Source organism: Lutra lutra, chromosome 14 (genome assembly GCF_902655055.1).
Source record: "Lutra lutra chromosome 14, mLutLut1.2, whole genome shotgun sequence".
Classification (NCBI taxonomy): Eukaryota; Metazoa; Chordata; class Mammalia; order Carnivora; family Mustelidae; genus Lutra; species Lutra lutra.
Genome location: NC_062291.1, coordinates 7,218,689 through 7,234,975, shown reverse-complemented (window position 1 = coordinate 7,234,975; position 16,287 = coordinate 7,218,689). Strand labels below are relative to the sequence as shown.

Below are 16,287 nucleotides of genomic sequence, written 5' to 3'. Positions count from 1 at the left end.
AGGCAGTTGTCTAATCCACTTTACTGAAAGGTAAAATATCCAGAGACACTATCTAATGCAACCTAGCCCCAGAAGGTACAGATTCTAAGTGCAGCATTTAATCACTAAGAGGTGACATGCAGCCCATTCCTCTGGCCTAAATTGTCTGAAAATGTTTTAGTTCAACATACTCACTTACTTTACTCTGCTAAGCGCACTTGATCTCAGAAAGATCTTACAAGTAAATGTGTTACAATTTTTTTTCTTAATTTTGGAAGATCTTGTCCTTACCCACTTTGTTAAGTGGCTAGTGGGTCTCAGCATCAAACAGAACCAGAAGCCAAATGATAACTATTGCTCAATCACAGAAAAACAACAAAATTTTTACAAATACAGTTTTGTAGATACTTGTGATCTAAGTTAAGACAAAGTAATGAGTCATCATGGTCTAACAACCTTCTTGCTCTATGACTAAGTGCGTTCAGTTATAGTGATGTACCTTACAATCATTCAGTTACCACAATTTATACTGAATTTATTTATTTATGCAAATTTGAAATGTTCAAGTTTGGTTATACTGAATTTGCCATGTGGAAATAAGACTTGATGAAGATTAAAAAAAGGGGGGGGGGGCGCCTGGGTGGCTCAGTGGGTTAAAGCCTCTGCCTTTGGCTCAGGTCATGATCCCAGAATCCTGGGATCGAGCCCCCGCATTGGGCTCTCTGCTCGGCAGGGAGCCTGCTTCCTCTTCTCTCTCTGCCTGCCTCTGACTACTTGTGATCTCTCTTTCTGTCAAATAAATAAATAAAATGTTAAAAAAAAAAAGAAAGACTTGATGAAGGTTTAATAACAAAATAAAATTAAGAAGGGTGCCTGGGTGACTCAGTCGGGGAAGTGTCCAACACTTGATCTCAGCTCAGGTCTTTCCCTCAAGGTTATGAGTTCAAGCCCTGTGTTGAGCTCCATGCTTGATGTAGAGCCTACTTAAAAAGAAAATTAAGAAGAAATAATACCTTTATTTACATTTGACTCAGATTGAATGCTATTTGACAATCTTAGGCCATATGTATGACCCATCACAAATCTCTATTATTTTCTATTTTTTTATTTATTGAGTATAGTTGACACACAATATTACATTTGTTGCAGGTGTACAACTTAGTGATTTGACAAATTTATGCATTATGCTGTGTTCATCACAAGCACAGCTACCATCTGTCCTGTTAAATCACTACTACATATCATTGACTGTATTCCTTATATTATGCCTTTTATTTCCATGAGTTATTCATTCCATAGACAGAAGCTGGTATCTCCCTCTTCCCTTCATCCATTTTTCCCAACTCCCCATCCCTCTTCCTTCTGGCAACCATCAGTTTGTTTTCTGTACTTATAGGTCAGATTCTGCTTTTGTTTGTTTATTCATTTGGGTTTTTTTTTTTTTTTAAGATTATACTTATATGCAGAGTCATATGGTACTTGTCTTTCTTAGTCTGGCTTATTTCAGTTAGTATAATATCCTCTAAGTCCACCCATGTTGGCTCAAATGGCAGGATCTTGTCCTTTTTTATGACTGTATAATATTCCAGAATGTGCATGGGTGTTACACTTTCCTTATCCATTTGTCTATTGATGGACACTTGGGTTGCTTCCATATCTTGGCTATTATAAATAAGGCTGTATTAAACATAGGGGTACATATATCTTTTCAAATTAGTGTTTTTGTTTTCTTTGGATAAATAGCCAGTAGTGGAATTACTAGATCATATGATAATTCTATTTTTAATTATTTGAGGAAGCTCCACACTGTTTTCCACAGTGACTGTACCAGTTTACATTCCTATCAACAGTGCACAAGGGTTTCTTTTTCTCCATATTCTCACCAACACTTGTTATTTCTTGTCATTTCAATATTAGCTTTTCTAACTGGCATAAGATGATATCTCATTGTGGTTTTATTTGCATTTCTCTCATGACTGGTGGTATCGAGCATCTTTTCACATGTCTTGACCATCTGTATGTCTTTGAAAAAGTGTCTATTCAGATTTTCTGCCCATTTTTAAATCAGATTTTTTTTTTTTTTTTGGTGTTGAGTTGTGTATGTTCTTTATGTATTTTGGATATTAGCCCCTTTTCCGATATGACATTTGCAAAATATCTTTTCCTATTCAGTAGCTTGTCTTTTTGTTTTGTTGATGGTTCCTTTTGCTGTGCAAAAGCTTTTTATTCTGGTATAGTCTTGACAGTTTAATTTTGCTTTTGTTTCCCTTGCTTTAGAAGACATATCTAGAAAAACGTTTCCATGACTGATGTCAGAAATTGCTGCTTGTGTTCTCTTCCAGAGTTTTTATAGTTTCAGTTCTCACATTTAGATCTTTAATTCATCTTGAGTTTATTTTTTTTTAAAGATTTTATTTATTTATTTGACAGAGAGAAATCATAAGTAAGCAGAGAGGCAGGCAGAGAGAGAGGAGGTAGCAGGCTCCCTGCTGAGCAGAGAGCCCGATGCGGGGCTCGAACCCAGGACCTGGGATCATGACCTGAGCCGAAGGCAGCGGCTTAACCCACTGAGCCACCCAGGCGCCCCTTGAGTTTATTTTTGTGTGTGGTTTTTAGAAAGTGTTTCTTTTTCATTCTTTTACACATAGCTATCCAGTTTTCCCAGCCCTATTTATTGGAGAGATTATATTTTCTCCATTCTATATTCTTGACTCCTTTGTCATAGATTAATTGTGATAATAATCACATAGTTGTGGGCTTTATTTCTGGGCTTTCTGTTCTGTCCCATTGATCTATATGTCTATATTTGTGTCCACACCCTCTTGTTTTCATTATGACAGCTTTGTAGTGTATGTTGAAACCTGGTATTGTGATACCTCCAGTTTTGTTTTTCTTTCTGAGGAGTTCTTGACTACTCAGGGTCTTTTGTGGTTCCATACAGGTTTAGGATTTGTTGTTGTTGTTCTAATTCTGTGAAAAATGCTGTTGGTATTTTGATAGGGGTTGCATTGAACCTGTAGATCGCTTTGGGTAATATGGACATTTTAGCATTATTGAGTCTCTCAGTCCACGAGTATGGAGTATTTCTCCATTGTTTTTGTCACCTTCAGTTTCTTTCATCAGTGTTTCATAATTTTCAGCATATAGGTCTTTCTCATCTGGGTAAGTTTATTCCTAGGTATTTTATTCCTTTTGGTGCAAGAGTAAATGGTATTGTTTTTAAATTCTTCTTTCTGCTACTGCATTATTAGTGTATAAAAGTGCAACAGATTTCATTATATTTATTTTGTATCCTGTGACTTTACTGAATTAATTTATCGGTTCTAGTAGTTTTTTGGTGGAGTCTTCTATATAGCATCATGTTGTCTGCAAATAGTGGCAGTTTAACTTCTCTACCAATATGGATGCCTCTAATTTGTTTTTCTTGTCTAATCGCTGTGGCTAAATCAGTATTATTTTCAAATGAAAATTCATGTGAGGCCCTTAAAATGAATATGGGTCATAATATCAAAAATCTTTGCTATTCTTTCATACAGGGAGAGTAGAATGGTGGTTGCCAAGGCCTGGAGAGTGGAGGAAATGGGAAAGTGTTGGTCAAAAGACACAAAATTTCAGTTTATAAGATAAATTCTGGGGATATAATGTACTGCAAGGTGACAGGAGTTAATAATGCTGTATTGTATGTGTGTGTGTGTGTGTGTGTGTGTGTGTGTGTAAGTAGGCTTCATGCTGGGCATGAACTCAAGATGCTGAAGTAAGACCAGAGATGAGACCAAGAGTCAGATGTCTAAACAACAGCCATCCAGGCAACCCACTAAGATAGTAGATAGTAGTGTTCTCATTGCACATACAAAAAAGGGTAACTGTGAAATGATAGATGTGTTAATTACCTCAGTTTGGGTAATCATTTCCCCTTTGTATGTCAAATCATTACACTGTACACCTTAAAGGTATACGATTTTTATTTGCCAATTTTACCTCAATAAAGGTTGGGGAAAAGTGATTATCATATGAAAATCCATTGTTAGAAAGTGATAATTAAGAATAGGAGCTGAGAAGCCATAAATACAAACTTTTTGGATCAATCTCCTAATAGTTTCCTATGATATCGCCATGCAATGAACATCATTTTGGAACCTGATATAGTTACAGATAATTGTAACTATATCATTGTCTTCCTTTGTTAGAGGATGGTTACTTCTTTTATGTCATCTTTATCTGAGATAAGAATTGAGGTTAAATTGTTTAAAATAGTGATCATCTTACTCACAAATTAGGTGAATTTCCCTGGAATTGGAACACTAACAAATTTATTTCTACATAACATCTAGTAAATAAAGGAATCCTCCGTGACCATATGTGGTCAGTGGCCAAAGCTCACAGGAGAATGAGATTACAACAGATGTCTTTTTCAGTGAAATAGCTGGTTGAGCTATTTCCCCACTAAGTTGCCTGGACTTTTGTCTGAATAAAGCACACAGAAAGTTTAACTTATAGATATAGCCTGCTTCCTGAATTTTGTCTTCCTGTCTCACCCGGAAGATAGCACTCAGTGAAAAAGTACGAGTCTCTCAAGTGCTGCGTTTAATAAAAGATAATTTTAAAAACCCCTGGTGTCATGCTACACCAGATATCAAACGTCTTTTAAAAGTACTACTGAGTTTTCAAACTATTAACTTTTATCAATGTGAACACAGCATTAGATGAGGTTCTGTGAACTCTGGAAAAGAACAGAACATGTGAGCCTTCCCCCAGAGAGCTTATGGTGGGAGGGGGGCACATGAAACAACTACAGAAAAACACATAATTATTATATACACTTAGAAAATGACCAGGGCACAACATAAAATGAAGTATTCTGTGATGAAGATTTTGTATTTAAATGTATTTAAAACTAGAAATCCTAAAGGAGTGGCTGGCATCCAGCCACATTGTCCCAGTCAGAGGCACATTGTAGATGTCACATTCCCCAGTCCCAAGTGACATGCAATGAGTGCGGGCTATAAATAGGAAAAGGCAGACAGTTTACAGTATCTACTAGACTTAGTTGAGCAAGACCATTCTGATGAAAGAAATGAACACGTAAACGGAGCATGAACATAATGTAGAAACAACAAAGTCGATATAGCTTTGGATGGCAACTGAGGGAGAAACCTCTCCTTTTCTAGAAAGTCAGAAGGGTATGGCAGAAGACTATTAGCTTTGGTTTCAGGTACAGTGAAATCCGGGCTCTTCCAATTACTACAAAACTGGGCGCATTATTTAACTTCTGCAAATTTCATCTCCCCACATCTGCTTGAGGTTACTAACCTCAGCAGCTGATACGAGCATTAATTCTGTTAAAACGAGTTAACATCTCACCATGTTACTGTTAGTCTCTCTTCCTTCTTCAATAGACTGGGAGCTGCTTGCAAAAGGGATTTTGTCCTAATGGGCTTGGTGCTTTGAACCAGGACACTGGAGAACCGCTCTCACTCTTGCATGAGCTGAGGAAAATTCCATGAGCCAATAGGAGCTTCGGAAGCTGTCTGAGCACCAAAAACGGAGAGAATTCGTGAGAGGGGTGAGAGCATTCCAGGCCCAAGCAACAGCTTCTGCTTCGGCAGCTCTGAAGTGAGGCAGAAGGTGGGGGTTTGAAGGAGGAGAGTCTGAGGCCCAGGCCGTTAGAGGCTGGAGGGGTGTTCTGGGCCCGCGCTGTGTGCAGGTGAACATAAAGGACGAGAGGAGCCTCCAGAGTCCTTGGCAATTGGAATGAGCAGTGCTGGGGCCTGGAAGCCCAGAAATGTGGCAGTTGAAGCTCAGGACAGCATGGAGTAGTCAGGAAGTGCTTCTGGGGCGGGGGACAGGGGCTCCCAGCGCTGCAATTCCGGGAGGAAGTCGAAGGAAACAGATTGAGGGCAGCATTAGTCACTTTTAACAAGAGGAAAAAATGCAATACAAAGCCATTGAATATAGTGGTTAAGGTGGTCCTGGAGCTGAACCATGTGGCTCACCTGCAGGCTTCAGCTGTATAACCTTAGCAAAATGATATAAACCTCTCTGAATCTCTACGCCCCTCAGTCAAATGGGGATGGTCTCTGTCTCCTAGGGTTATTAAGGTTGCAAAACAAATTGATACATGCAGAAACTTAATAAATGTTTTCCGTGCCGGCTAATGAACTTAAAAGAAAAAGACGTCCAGAGTTGATCAAAGACTCTATGTTTCAAGGGTGGATTTCATTTGCTTTTTATGTTTTTTATTGGTTCGGGACTCATGCTCCTTAAATATTATATTGCATTTGCTGTTTATTGGGAGACTTCTTTCAAAATTGGGTCCTAGGTCCTTAATTTTAGATGGTGACAGGCAGCAAAAGTGTCCTGTTGACCTCTCCAAGTCCTGGTCGTCCACCCTGACTTCAAAAGACAGCCCGGTGTTGCAGTCCTGCAGGCTTAAAACCTTACACCCAATTCTAACTTCTCTCCCTAACCCCCATATCAAAATCATAACCAGGTCTCAATCTTTCTTTCATTGTAATGGCTCTTAGCTTCAATACTTCTCAATTTCCACTTTTTCCTTTCTCAGGGCCCCCCACCCCTGTTTCCCTTTCAACAGCTCTCTCATGACTTCCCAAAGCCAAATTAATGATCAACCCGTTAGTTAGGACACCACTGACGTGCCTTATCTCCCTTGGTCGGGGAATTCTCAATCCTGGCTCTCTGAGTGTTAGAGCGAGTTCAGATTGCTAGGTTTGGTATTAAGGCTTCTCGTCCAACAGCCATTCTCCAAATTCTCAACTGGGGGATGGTGCCTTGACTCAAGGCAACCCACCCACAGCTCCACCTTCCAGAATGCCCCTTCCCCAGCCTCCTGATGAAATTCCGTCCCTTCCAGAAAACCTGGTTTGATCCCCACATCCCCCAGGAAGCTCTCCTTGGCACATTATTCCAGCCCTAATATCCTTTATTACTTGGGGACCCCACCCCACCCCCCACCACATCATCTTACACACTCGTGACTTGGTCTCGGAGGGTGAGACCCCATGTTTTGGCCGAACTTCCACGTCACCAAGCAGAGATCTGGCGCTCAATAACGTTGAGAAAAGCGATGGATAAAGGAACAGGCTCCTGGTCCAGCCCCTTCTTATTCACGCCGGCACCTACTCCCTCTGCCCACCAGAGTTTGACCCAGCGAGTCCGACCTCCGGACACCGCCAGCAGCACCGGGGGCGACAGTGTTCCTGAATCCGGAGCATTTCCACGCAGCCCGCCCTCTGCCTTAACCCTGACCAGAGGACCGTGGCGCAAAGCCCCGCGCCCTGCTCTTCCGTGGCAACCGGGCTGGTTTCGGGAATCGCGGCCACCAGCGCCCGCGACCCCGCGGGGTCGAGGGCGACGCCGCGGGAGCCGCAGGGGGATTCGGCTGCGCCCCTCGCCCTCCCCCTCGCGGCCATTGGGCAGCCTAGGCGGCGCGCCCTGTGGACGGGGCGGGGCGCTCCCCATCTCCCCTCGCTCCCCTCCCCTAGTTCCCGGGGTGGGGACGTCGGGAGGCGGGAGGCGCGTAGGGGCTGCCGAGGGGCGTCCGGTTACGTCTCCGCCTTCCCCAGACTGGCCGGTGGAGCCGCCAGCTTTGCAGGACTTCGGTTCGGGAACGTGCTGGCCGCGATGCGCCGGAGCGGGGCTGCGTGGACGTGGGCGCTGCTCCTGCAGCTGCTGCTGGTGGGGCCCGGGGGCTGCCTGAGCCGCCAGGAGCTCTTCCCGTTCGGCCCGGGACACGGGGACCGGGAGCTGGAGGCGGGGGACGACCGCGTCTCCCCAGCCTTGGAGCTGAGGCGGCCGCTCCGCTTCTTCGACAAATCCGGCATCGACTCGGTCTATGTGAGTGCGACCTCCGGGGCCGGCGGCGGGGGCGGCGGGGGAGGAAGGCGCGGGGCCGAGCCGCCGTCGGAAGGGAGGCGGGGGCCGACAGGGACGCTCGCGGGGCCGGACGGACGTGGGCGTCGTGGGCGGGGGCGCGGGGGCGCGGGGTCTCCGGGCCCTCGCTGGCTCCCCGCCTCCCCGGGGCGGCCGACGTCTCCGCGGCGCCTGGCCGCTGCCGCCCGAGGAGCACGCGGGTGTGGAGACCCCCATCTGCGCGGCCTCGCGCGCGCCATGCCCGACCGGGAAACGCAGGCATCGCGGGACCCCGGGACCCCGGGCGGAGTCTCCCCTCCGGCAGCTGTGGGCGGCACCGCCGCCGGGAAGTCGGGCCTCGTCTTGCCGCCGTCCTGGGCCTGCAGGGACCGGACGCGGCCCGGGAGGAGCCCGGCGCGGGCGCGGAGCCTTCGCAGGGCAGAGGCCGGAGCGGGGTCCCGGGGGGCGCGCGGGCCCTGGGATTTGCGTTGGTGTGGGGGCAGGGAAAGACCGCGGGAGCCGGCGTCTGCGCGCGGACCCGGGACCTGTCCTGGCTGCGAGTCCGCTCCCCTCTGAGCTCGTTTCAGTCCAGAGTTTCGGGCTGGGAAAGCAGGGCGACCCGGAGGTCCAGTCTCCTGTAGCGAGCGTTGTCACCATGGGGGGCCCCGCCGGGGAGCGGGCCCGGGTGGCCTTTAGCTCTTTGGAGCCCTCTCGGGACTAGCCGGGCCCGGGGACGCTGTCACCTCGGTGAAGTCTTCCGTGCCGCCGCCTTCCCCAGCCGCGCGCCATGTGGATTTCATAGAACGCGATGCGCATTCCAGAGACGGGGCGGGGGGGACAGACAGCGGCTGGAGTCTGTCCTGCCATTATATTTTTAATTACATAAACTAAAATCTGCAGGATTGCCCAGGAAGTCATTATGTTGAAATCCAGATAAAAATATTAAAGCAAAAAGTGCCTGAAGTAATAATATATGTGCTTACTTTAAAAAAAAAAAGATTTTACTTTTTATTTGAGAGAGTGAGCAAGAGAGAGAGAGAGCGCAATCAGGAGCGGAGGAGGAGCAGAGGGAGAGGGAGAACCAGCCTCTGCGCTGAGCAGGGAGCCGGATGCGGGGACTCCATCCCAGGACTCCCAGATCATGCCCTGGGCCCAAGGCAGACCCTTAACCAACTGTGCCACCCAAGCACTCTATATGTGGTTATTTCTAACGTTATTTAATAGGTGTAACAATGTGTCCAGTGGGGGTGTCAGATAATTACTTTATTTTCAACATTGTCTGGACAGTAAACAATATTTGAAGACACCTGCCGTGACTAAACGTGACATGCGAATATCTGGGACTTCTCTTTGTGGGAGGTCTTTAAGAGTTACTGCTATAGGGCACCTGGGTGGCTCAGTGGGTTAAGCCGCTGCCTTCGGCTCAGGTCATGATCTCAGGGTCCTGGGATCGAGGCCCACATCGGGCTCTCTGCTCAGCAGGGAGCCTGCTTCCCTCTCTCTCTGCCTGCCTCTCCATCTACTTGTGATCTCTCTCTGTCAAATAAATAAATAAAAAATCTTTAAGAGTTACTGCTATACTTTGTTGCCTGCATTCATAATGGAAGGAAATGCTAAATACCAGTTAGGGGTTATTGAAAATAAAAATAAATTTTTTTTCCTTAACAGACCCACTGAATTCTTTTGTTAAATTTGGGGCCTCCTCCCCCTTTATTTGTGGCATCAGACTAACCACATCGCATTCTAAAAACCTAGAAAAATCTATTGCTAAAAAAGGATATCCGGTCAAACCATACCAGGTCCCCCCAGGTTTAATCTGCATTTCAATGAGAAAGAATCCCAGAGCTCTGTTGGATGTTCTATCTGCCACGGGTTGGGTTGCCAGGAAACTGAGTCTGAAATGGAGATCTGCAGGCAGGTTATTTCACTGGGAGGGGTGAGCCCCTCACATCCACACCTCTGGAGGGGAGGGAGGTGCAGAGGGACTAAGCGGAGGCTGACGCTGAGTGGCTGGGCAGTCCAGGCACAGGGCTCAGCCAACCCTGCGAGCTCTGAAGTGGGATGGCTTTCCCAAGCTTTGAGGTATGAGAGGACTCACGGTGCCTCACGGTGATCGGTCTGTTGATCAGTCAGTCCTTGGATGAGGGCTACCCCTGAAGGAAGTGTGGCCCGGGCGAGGCAGTCCTCAAAGAGGGCTGACAAGGGAGGGCTACATGAGTCCGGGGGGACCCAGTGTGATGGCCGGAGTAGACCGGGGAATGGATGGGAATGTGCACAGGAGCTAGGTGGTCTGTGCCATCCTGGGCACCTGGCTGAGGGAATGAACGGTCCCCGAGAAGGAAATTATGCCTTACTTTTGCCCTTTGCTTATTCTTTTATTCTTCCACTTAATTTACCTCTTTCCTCTCAGATTCTCTCCCATTCTCTCAGTCAACGTAAGTCCTTCCTCCTTCTTACTTGACTCGTGCCAACTACTGCATTCATCTCTCAGTCCTTAAACTCTCTGAACGCTGGTGCTGTCTGATTTGGAGCTTAACTATTGACAGATGTTTGTCTGCCTTCATTTTCATTTTAGCTGTTCACCTGGACTATCAGTAGGTGATGTAGAAAAATGGAGGTCTCTGCAGCCCGATATGTGTGGTCTTGACTCTCCCTTCTGCCACTGACTTGTGGATCCTGGATAAGTTATCCAACCTCTGAAAGCCGTGGTTTGTTCATCTGGAAAACAGAGATATCACTGCCTTTCTCGTGGAGTTTTGAATATCCCTCAATTAATGTATTTAAACTGCTTATCGTGTGGTAATGTACTCTCAAACTATGTGCTTTCTTCTTCATTGATAGCTGAGAGAGAGTGTGTGTGTGTGTGTGTGTGTGTGTGTGTGTGTGTTTAAAGTCAAAACCTTCATTCTCTATTTTATTCCTGTAGTACTTTGGTGCTATATTTTTGATGTAACTTTTGAGAAGGACATTTCGTATGTAACAGGCTCACGCTGGCTCTGTCGCTTCTACAAAAACATGCCTCTTGTACTTTTACACACAAATGTGCAGAACCATAAAGTCTGTCACGGTGAAAACTCCCTGGATTTTTTTTTAATTTTATTTTTTATAAACATATATTTTTATCCCCAGGGGTACAGGTCTGCGAATCGCCAGGTTTACACACTTCACAGCACTCACCATAGCACATACCCTCCCCAATATCCATAACCCCACCCCCCCTTTCCCAACCCCCCTCCCCCCATCAACCCTCAGTTTGTTTTGTGAGATTAAGAGTCACTTATGTTTTGTCTCCCTCCCAATCCCATCTTGTTTCATTTACTCTTCTCCTACCTCCTTACCCCCCATGTTGCATCTCCTCTCCCTCATATCAGGGAGATCATATGATAGTTGTCTTTCTCCGATTGACTTATTTGGCTAAGCATGATACCCTCTAGTTCCATCCACGTCGTCGCAAATGGCAAGATTTCATTTCTTTTGATGGCTGCATAGTATTCCATTGTGTATATATACCACATTTTCTTTATCCATTCGTCTGTTGATGGACATTTAGGTTCTTTCCATAGTTTGGCTATTGTAGACATTGCTGCTATAAACATTCGGGTGCACGTGCCCCTTCGGATCACTACGTTTGTATCTTTAGGGTAAATACCCAGCAGTGCAATTGCTGGGTCATAGGGTAGTTCTATTTTCAACATTTTGAGGAACCTCCATGCTGTTTTCCAGAGTGGTTGCACCAGCTTGCATTCCCACCAACAGTGTAGGAGGGTTCCCCTTTCTCCGCATCCTCGCCAGCATCTGTCATTTCCTGACTTGTTAATTTTAGCCATTCTGACTGGTGTGGGGTGATATCTCATTAATCCCTGGATTTTTTTTTAAAAGATTTTATTTATTTATTTATTTGAGAGTTCGCGCGTAGGTGCACGAAAGAGAGCATAAACATGGGGAGGGGCAGAGGCAGAAGGAGAAGCAGCCTCCCACTGAGCAAGGAACCCGACATGGGACTCCATCCCAGGACCCTGGGATCATAACCTGAGCGAAGGCAGAGGCTTAACCAACTGAGCCCCGAGGATCCCCAGCTCCCTGGAATTTCTTAATGTATGGGGACGTACAGCAAGGCAAGAGAAAGCATCCTGTACAAATAGTGTTTCAGCTTTCAGGCCATACACTGTGTTTCTAGTGTAACTAGAAAGTTATAGGTAAGTGCAACTTACCTATATAAACACAGACCAGAAGCACCAGCTCTTTAAATTACTCTCGATTTCATAAACGAGCCAATCTGTTCCATGGAGGTAATGTTGGTGCTGGTGGCACCTTGAACCCCCAACCCCGAGATCAGGAGTCACGTGCTCTACCAACTGAGCCAGCCAGGCACCCCGTTGTTCAACTTATAATTGAGGTCAGATACCTTCATTTCTCACCCTCTTGTTGTTTCTGGCCTTATTATTTATAAAATGGAGAGGCTTAACAAGATTAGCTCTGAGCCCCATCTAATTCTGGATTTTTTTAAACGATTTTACTTATTTTTTTGATAGCAAGAGAGGGAGCAGAAGCAGGGGGAGGGGGCACCTGGATGGCTCAGTGGGTTAAGCCTCTGCCTTCTCCTCAGGTCATGATCCCAGGGTCCTGGGATCGAGCCCGGCATCGGGCTCTCTGTTCAGGGGGGAGCCTGCTTCCTCTCTCTCTCTGCCTGCCTCTCTGCCTGCTTGTGATCTCTGTCTGTCAAATAAATAAAATCTTAAAAAAAAAAAAAAATAGAAGCAGGGGGAGTGGGAGAGGAAGAAGCAGGCTTCCTGCTGAGCAGGGAGCCCAATGCCAGGCTCCATCCCAGCATGCTGGGATCATGACCTGAGCGGAAGGCAGATGCTTAATGAGTGAGGCACCCAGGCGCCCCAGATTTTGGATTTTTAATATTCTTTGGGTGACCCGGTGTTGAATAGTTACAGGCACTATTTCAAGACACTGGATATTATTTCTCGTAAGATGCGGTGCAGTGTTAGGATAGACCACCTGTTCGTGCAGCAAACACTTCATCTGCTGCCTGCTGTTCCAGGCACTGTGCGAGGCTTCAGAGATGCAGACCGAAACATGAGCTTGTTTCTGCTCTCATGGCGTTTTCAGCCCGCTGGGGAAGATGGACATTACACCGATAACTGGCCAATTGCCCCTGTGACGTGTGCTACAAGGGAGAAGTCTGTCCTTATGTTGTGGTGGCACCTGAGCTAGCTGGAGGGAAGAACTTTCCCAGCCCAGCTGGAACTACAGGATGAGTAGAGCTGCGCCTTGTGAAGAAGGTAGGCTCAGGACTGTGGTTCAAATGGAGGAAAACTAACTGTGTATGAGATCGTGAGTGTCGAGAGAAGGAGCTTGTCACATCACAGGAATGACACGAAACCCAGAGTGAGAGAGGGCAGGCCTGCAGAAGGACCCGGCAGAGCTAAATGAGACTTTGTCACCCTGGTCGGAGCCCTCCCCGAGGGGCACTGCGCAGGGCAGGGCTTCCAAACTTCCCACTGTGCCCCCAAAGCCTCACGTGGCCCCACCCAGCTGGTCTCCAGCCCCCACCCCTCTCTCGGTTCTCCACGCCAGCCAGGCGCCAGCCAGGCTCCAGCCACACCCGCTTGCCTTCTCTGCCCCCCACCACACAGTCAGCTTGTCTCATCTGGGTCTTGGTACTCGGCTTCCCTCTGCCTGGGCGCATGGCCCTGATGTCCCGTGGCTGCACCTTCCTGTCCTGCGGGCTCTGCTCGGACCCCCTTTGTGATTGTTTTTCCATCCTGCCTTGTTTTCATCATGACATGCGTCCCTTTCTAAAAACCAGGCCGTTCATTTATTCGCTTACCTGTTTGTTGGCTCTCTTTTTCCCTAGAGCCCGAGCCCTAGGAAGGCAGGGTTTGGCCTGCCATATTCGCCCCTGTTCCCTGGTTTGCTAGCAGCCTGTGGCACACAGTGGGCACTCTGTTATGATTTGTTGAATGAATGAGTGAACGAATGCTAGGCATTTTTCATCTTATTCTGTTAAGCAGGGGGCTGCCATTAGAGCTTTCTAAGTAGAGGAGAGACATGATTTATTCTGAGAAGATTCCTACTTTCTTTAATAAAAAAAATGGCACGGGAGAAAAAGGAGGGAGAACCCCTATAGATTAAAAGAGATTTGAGAAACATCTTAACCAAGTGACCCTTGTTGGATCCCAATTGAAACCAAGTAGCCATGAAGGACATCTTTGAGACCCATTGCTTTTCTAGAAGAGATGCCTAGGGAAAGATTGACAAGTGAAATGATTTGATGTCTGAGATTTTATTAAATAAATAAAATAAAATGTATTTTTTAAATAAAATGTAAAATACTTCAAAAAAGAAAAAATAAACATGCACACATGTGGGAGGGATGGGTGAATCAGGAACGGGAGGCTGTTGCTGATCACAGGAGCTGATGGATGAGTGTCCAGGCGTGCGGCTGCTGGTCTCCTTTGGGTGTTGAAATTTTCCGGTGTGAGTCATCTGGTTATAAAAAGTTTTAGAAATTTATGTCGTCTCCCAGGCGGAGGATTTGGGGGGACGGGGTGGAGGAGGAAGAGAGAATTCCAGATGAGAGGTGGTGGCAGTGGTAGGTTCCAGACCTCTCTGGAAGGTGAGAACAAGGGGTCTTGCTTGTGTGTTATCTCATCTGAGACACACAGCAGCCCTGCGAGGTAGCTCAGGCGGGTCATGGGATGAGCATCCTATTGTAGAGAAGCAAAGTGACCTGCACAGCTAAGGCACTTGTCGGAATTCACTTATCAAGTATGGGCTGGTGCTCGAACTCTGATCCTCTGGCTGCTAGTTCTGTGGTCCTTATACTGTGCCACATTGGATAACACTTTCTTCTTTTCCTTTCTTTTTCTTTCCATTCATTTATTTATTTGACGGTATCTTAAGAGCCCCTGTTGTGCACAGAATTTTGGGGTAGGATTGTGGGGCTGCAGTGCTGCGGGGCATTGTGCAATGGTCTCTGAAGGTCACACGTGCATCCACGGCTCACGAGTGCACGAGAGGACCCACTCGTGCATCCAACTCCTCCCCACGGAATGAACCCTGCTCACCTCTGCGTTGCGTGTGAGGGAAGCTGGTTCTTAGTCCCTTGGGAGGAGGTTTCATAACTGCTTTTGTCCTCAAGTAAATTTTTTTCTTCCATTTAGTTTTTAATTATAAATGTTTCGAACACACACATAAAGGGGAGAAAATAATACCGTGGGCACCCACAGGCACATTATCTAATAGCAGTTGTTTGCAGTTTCCATATTTGTTTCATTAATTTCCCTTTGCTGGTGTATCCAAGGTAAATTACAGTCTTTGTGATTTACATCGCTGAATGTTTTAGTATGCGGTCCTAAAATAATAAGCATTTCTCTATATAACCAGCCTACCACAGTCACACATAACAAAATCAATAATAATTCCCTATTATCAGTTTATGTCCATTCCATGTCAGAGCTCTCCAGTAGTCCCGAAGCTGGCCTTTACAGCTAGACTTACTCAGACGGGTCTACAGAAAGACAAGCATTCCATGTGACGATGTCTCTTTAGTCTGGTTTTTGTTTTTGTTTTTTTTTTTTTAAGATTTTATTTATTCGAAAGAGACAGAAAGCATGGGTTCTTGTGTACACAAGGGGGATGGCAGCAGGGGAGGGAGGAAGAATCCAAGGCAGATTCTGCACTGAGCGCGGAGCCCGACAGAGGTTCCATCTCACGACCCTGAGATCACGACCTGAGTGGAAACTAGAAGTAGGAGGCTCAACTGACTGTGCCACCTAGGGGTCCCTCTTTAGTCTGTTTTAATCTTGACCTCCCCCATTTGATTCGTTGGTTTATTTAAGAATCACTGCCTGTTGTCCTGTAGGATGCCCCACCTTCTGCATTCCACTATTTCTCTGGAACGGGGTTTGGCTTGTTAATTCCATCTCTGTATTTCCTGAAAGCTGGCCATCTTGAAAATATTCAGGTTAAACTCTTTTTTTCCTTTAGAAAACACTTACAGTTTTATTTTATTTTATTTTAAAGATTTTATTTATTTACTTGACAGAGATCACAAATAGGAAGAGAGAGAGAGAGAGAGGAGGAAGCAGGCTCCCCGCTGAGCAGAGAGCCCGATGCGGGGCTTGATCCTAGGACCCTGAGATCATGACCTGAGCCGGAGGCAGAGGCTTTAACCCACTGAGCCACCCAGGCGCCCCACAATTTTTTTTTAAATTAATTTTGGAACTAGATGCAAATGGTTAAAAATAATAATAATAGTAACTTGTAAAAACAGGGAAAGGGGAAATTTCCATCCCACCCTGGCTTTGAGCCCCATACTTCCTCCCTAGAGACAATCACTGTTGATGATTGTTTTTTCATCTCCTTGCAAAGAGATTCTCAAATGTACAAACATAGGTACATGTATAGCCACCCCCTGATTTTATA

The 16,287-nt window shown here is 46.1% G+C and overlaps 1 protein-coding gene across 1 annotated transcript in view; it reads left to right on the top strand.

Moving 5' to 3' along the window:
• The first annotated feature begins 7,488 nt into the window (after positions 1-7,488).
• The window catches only part of NID1 (nidogen 1), an 81,419-nt gene continuing 72,620 nt past the window's right edge, over positions 7,489-16,287 (top strand). Inside the window, exon 1 of the mRNA XM_047702070.1 lies at positions 7,489-7,833. Within this exon, the coding sequence (XP_047558026.1) occupies positions 7,621-7,833 (213 nt within the window). The 5' untranslated portion in view covers positions 7,489-7,620. The remainder of the gene's footprint in view (positions 7,834-16,287) is intronic.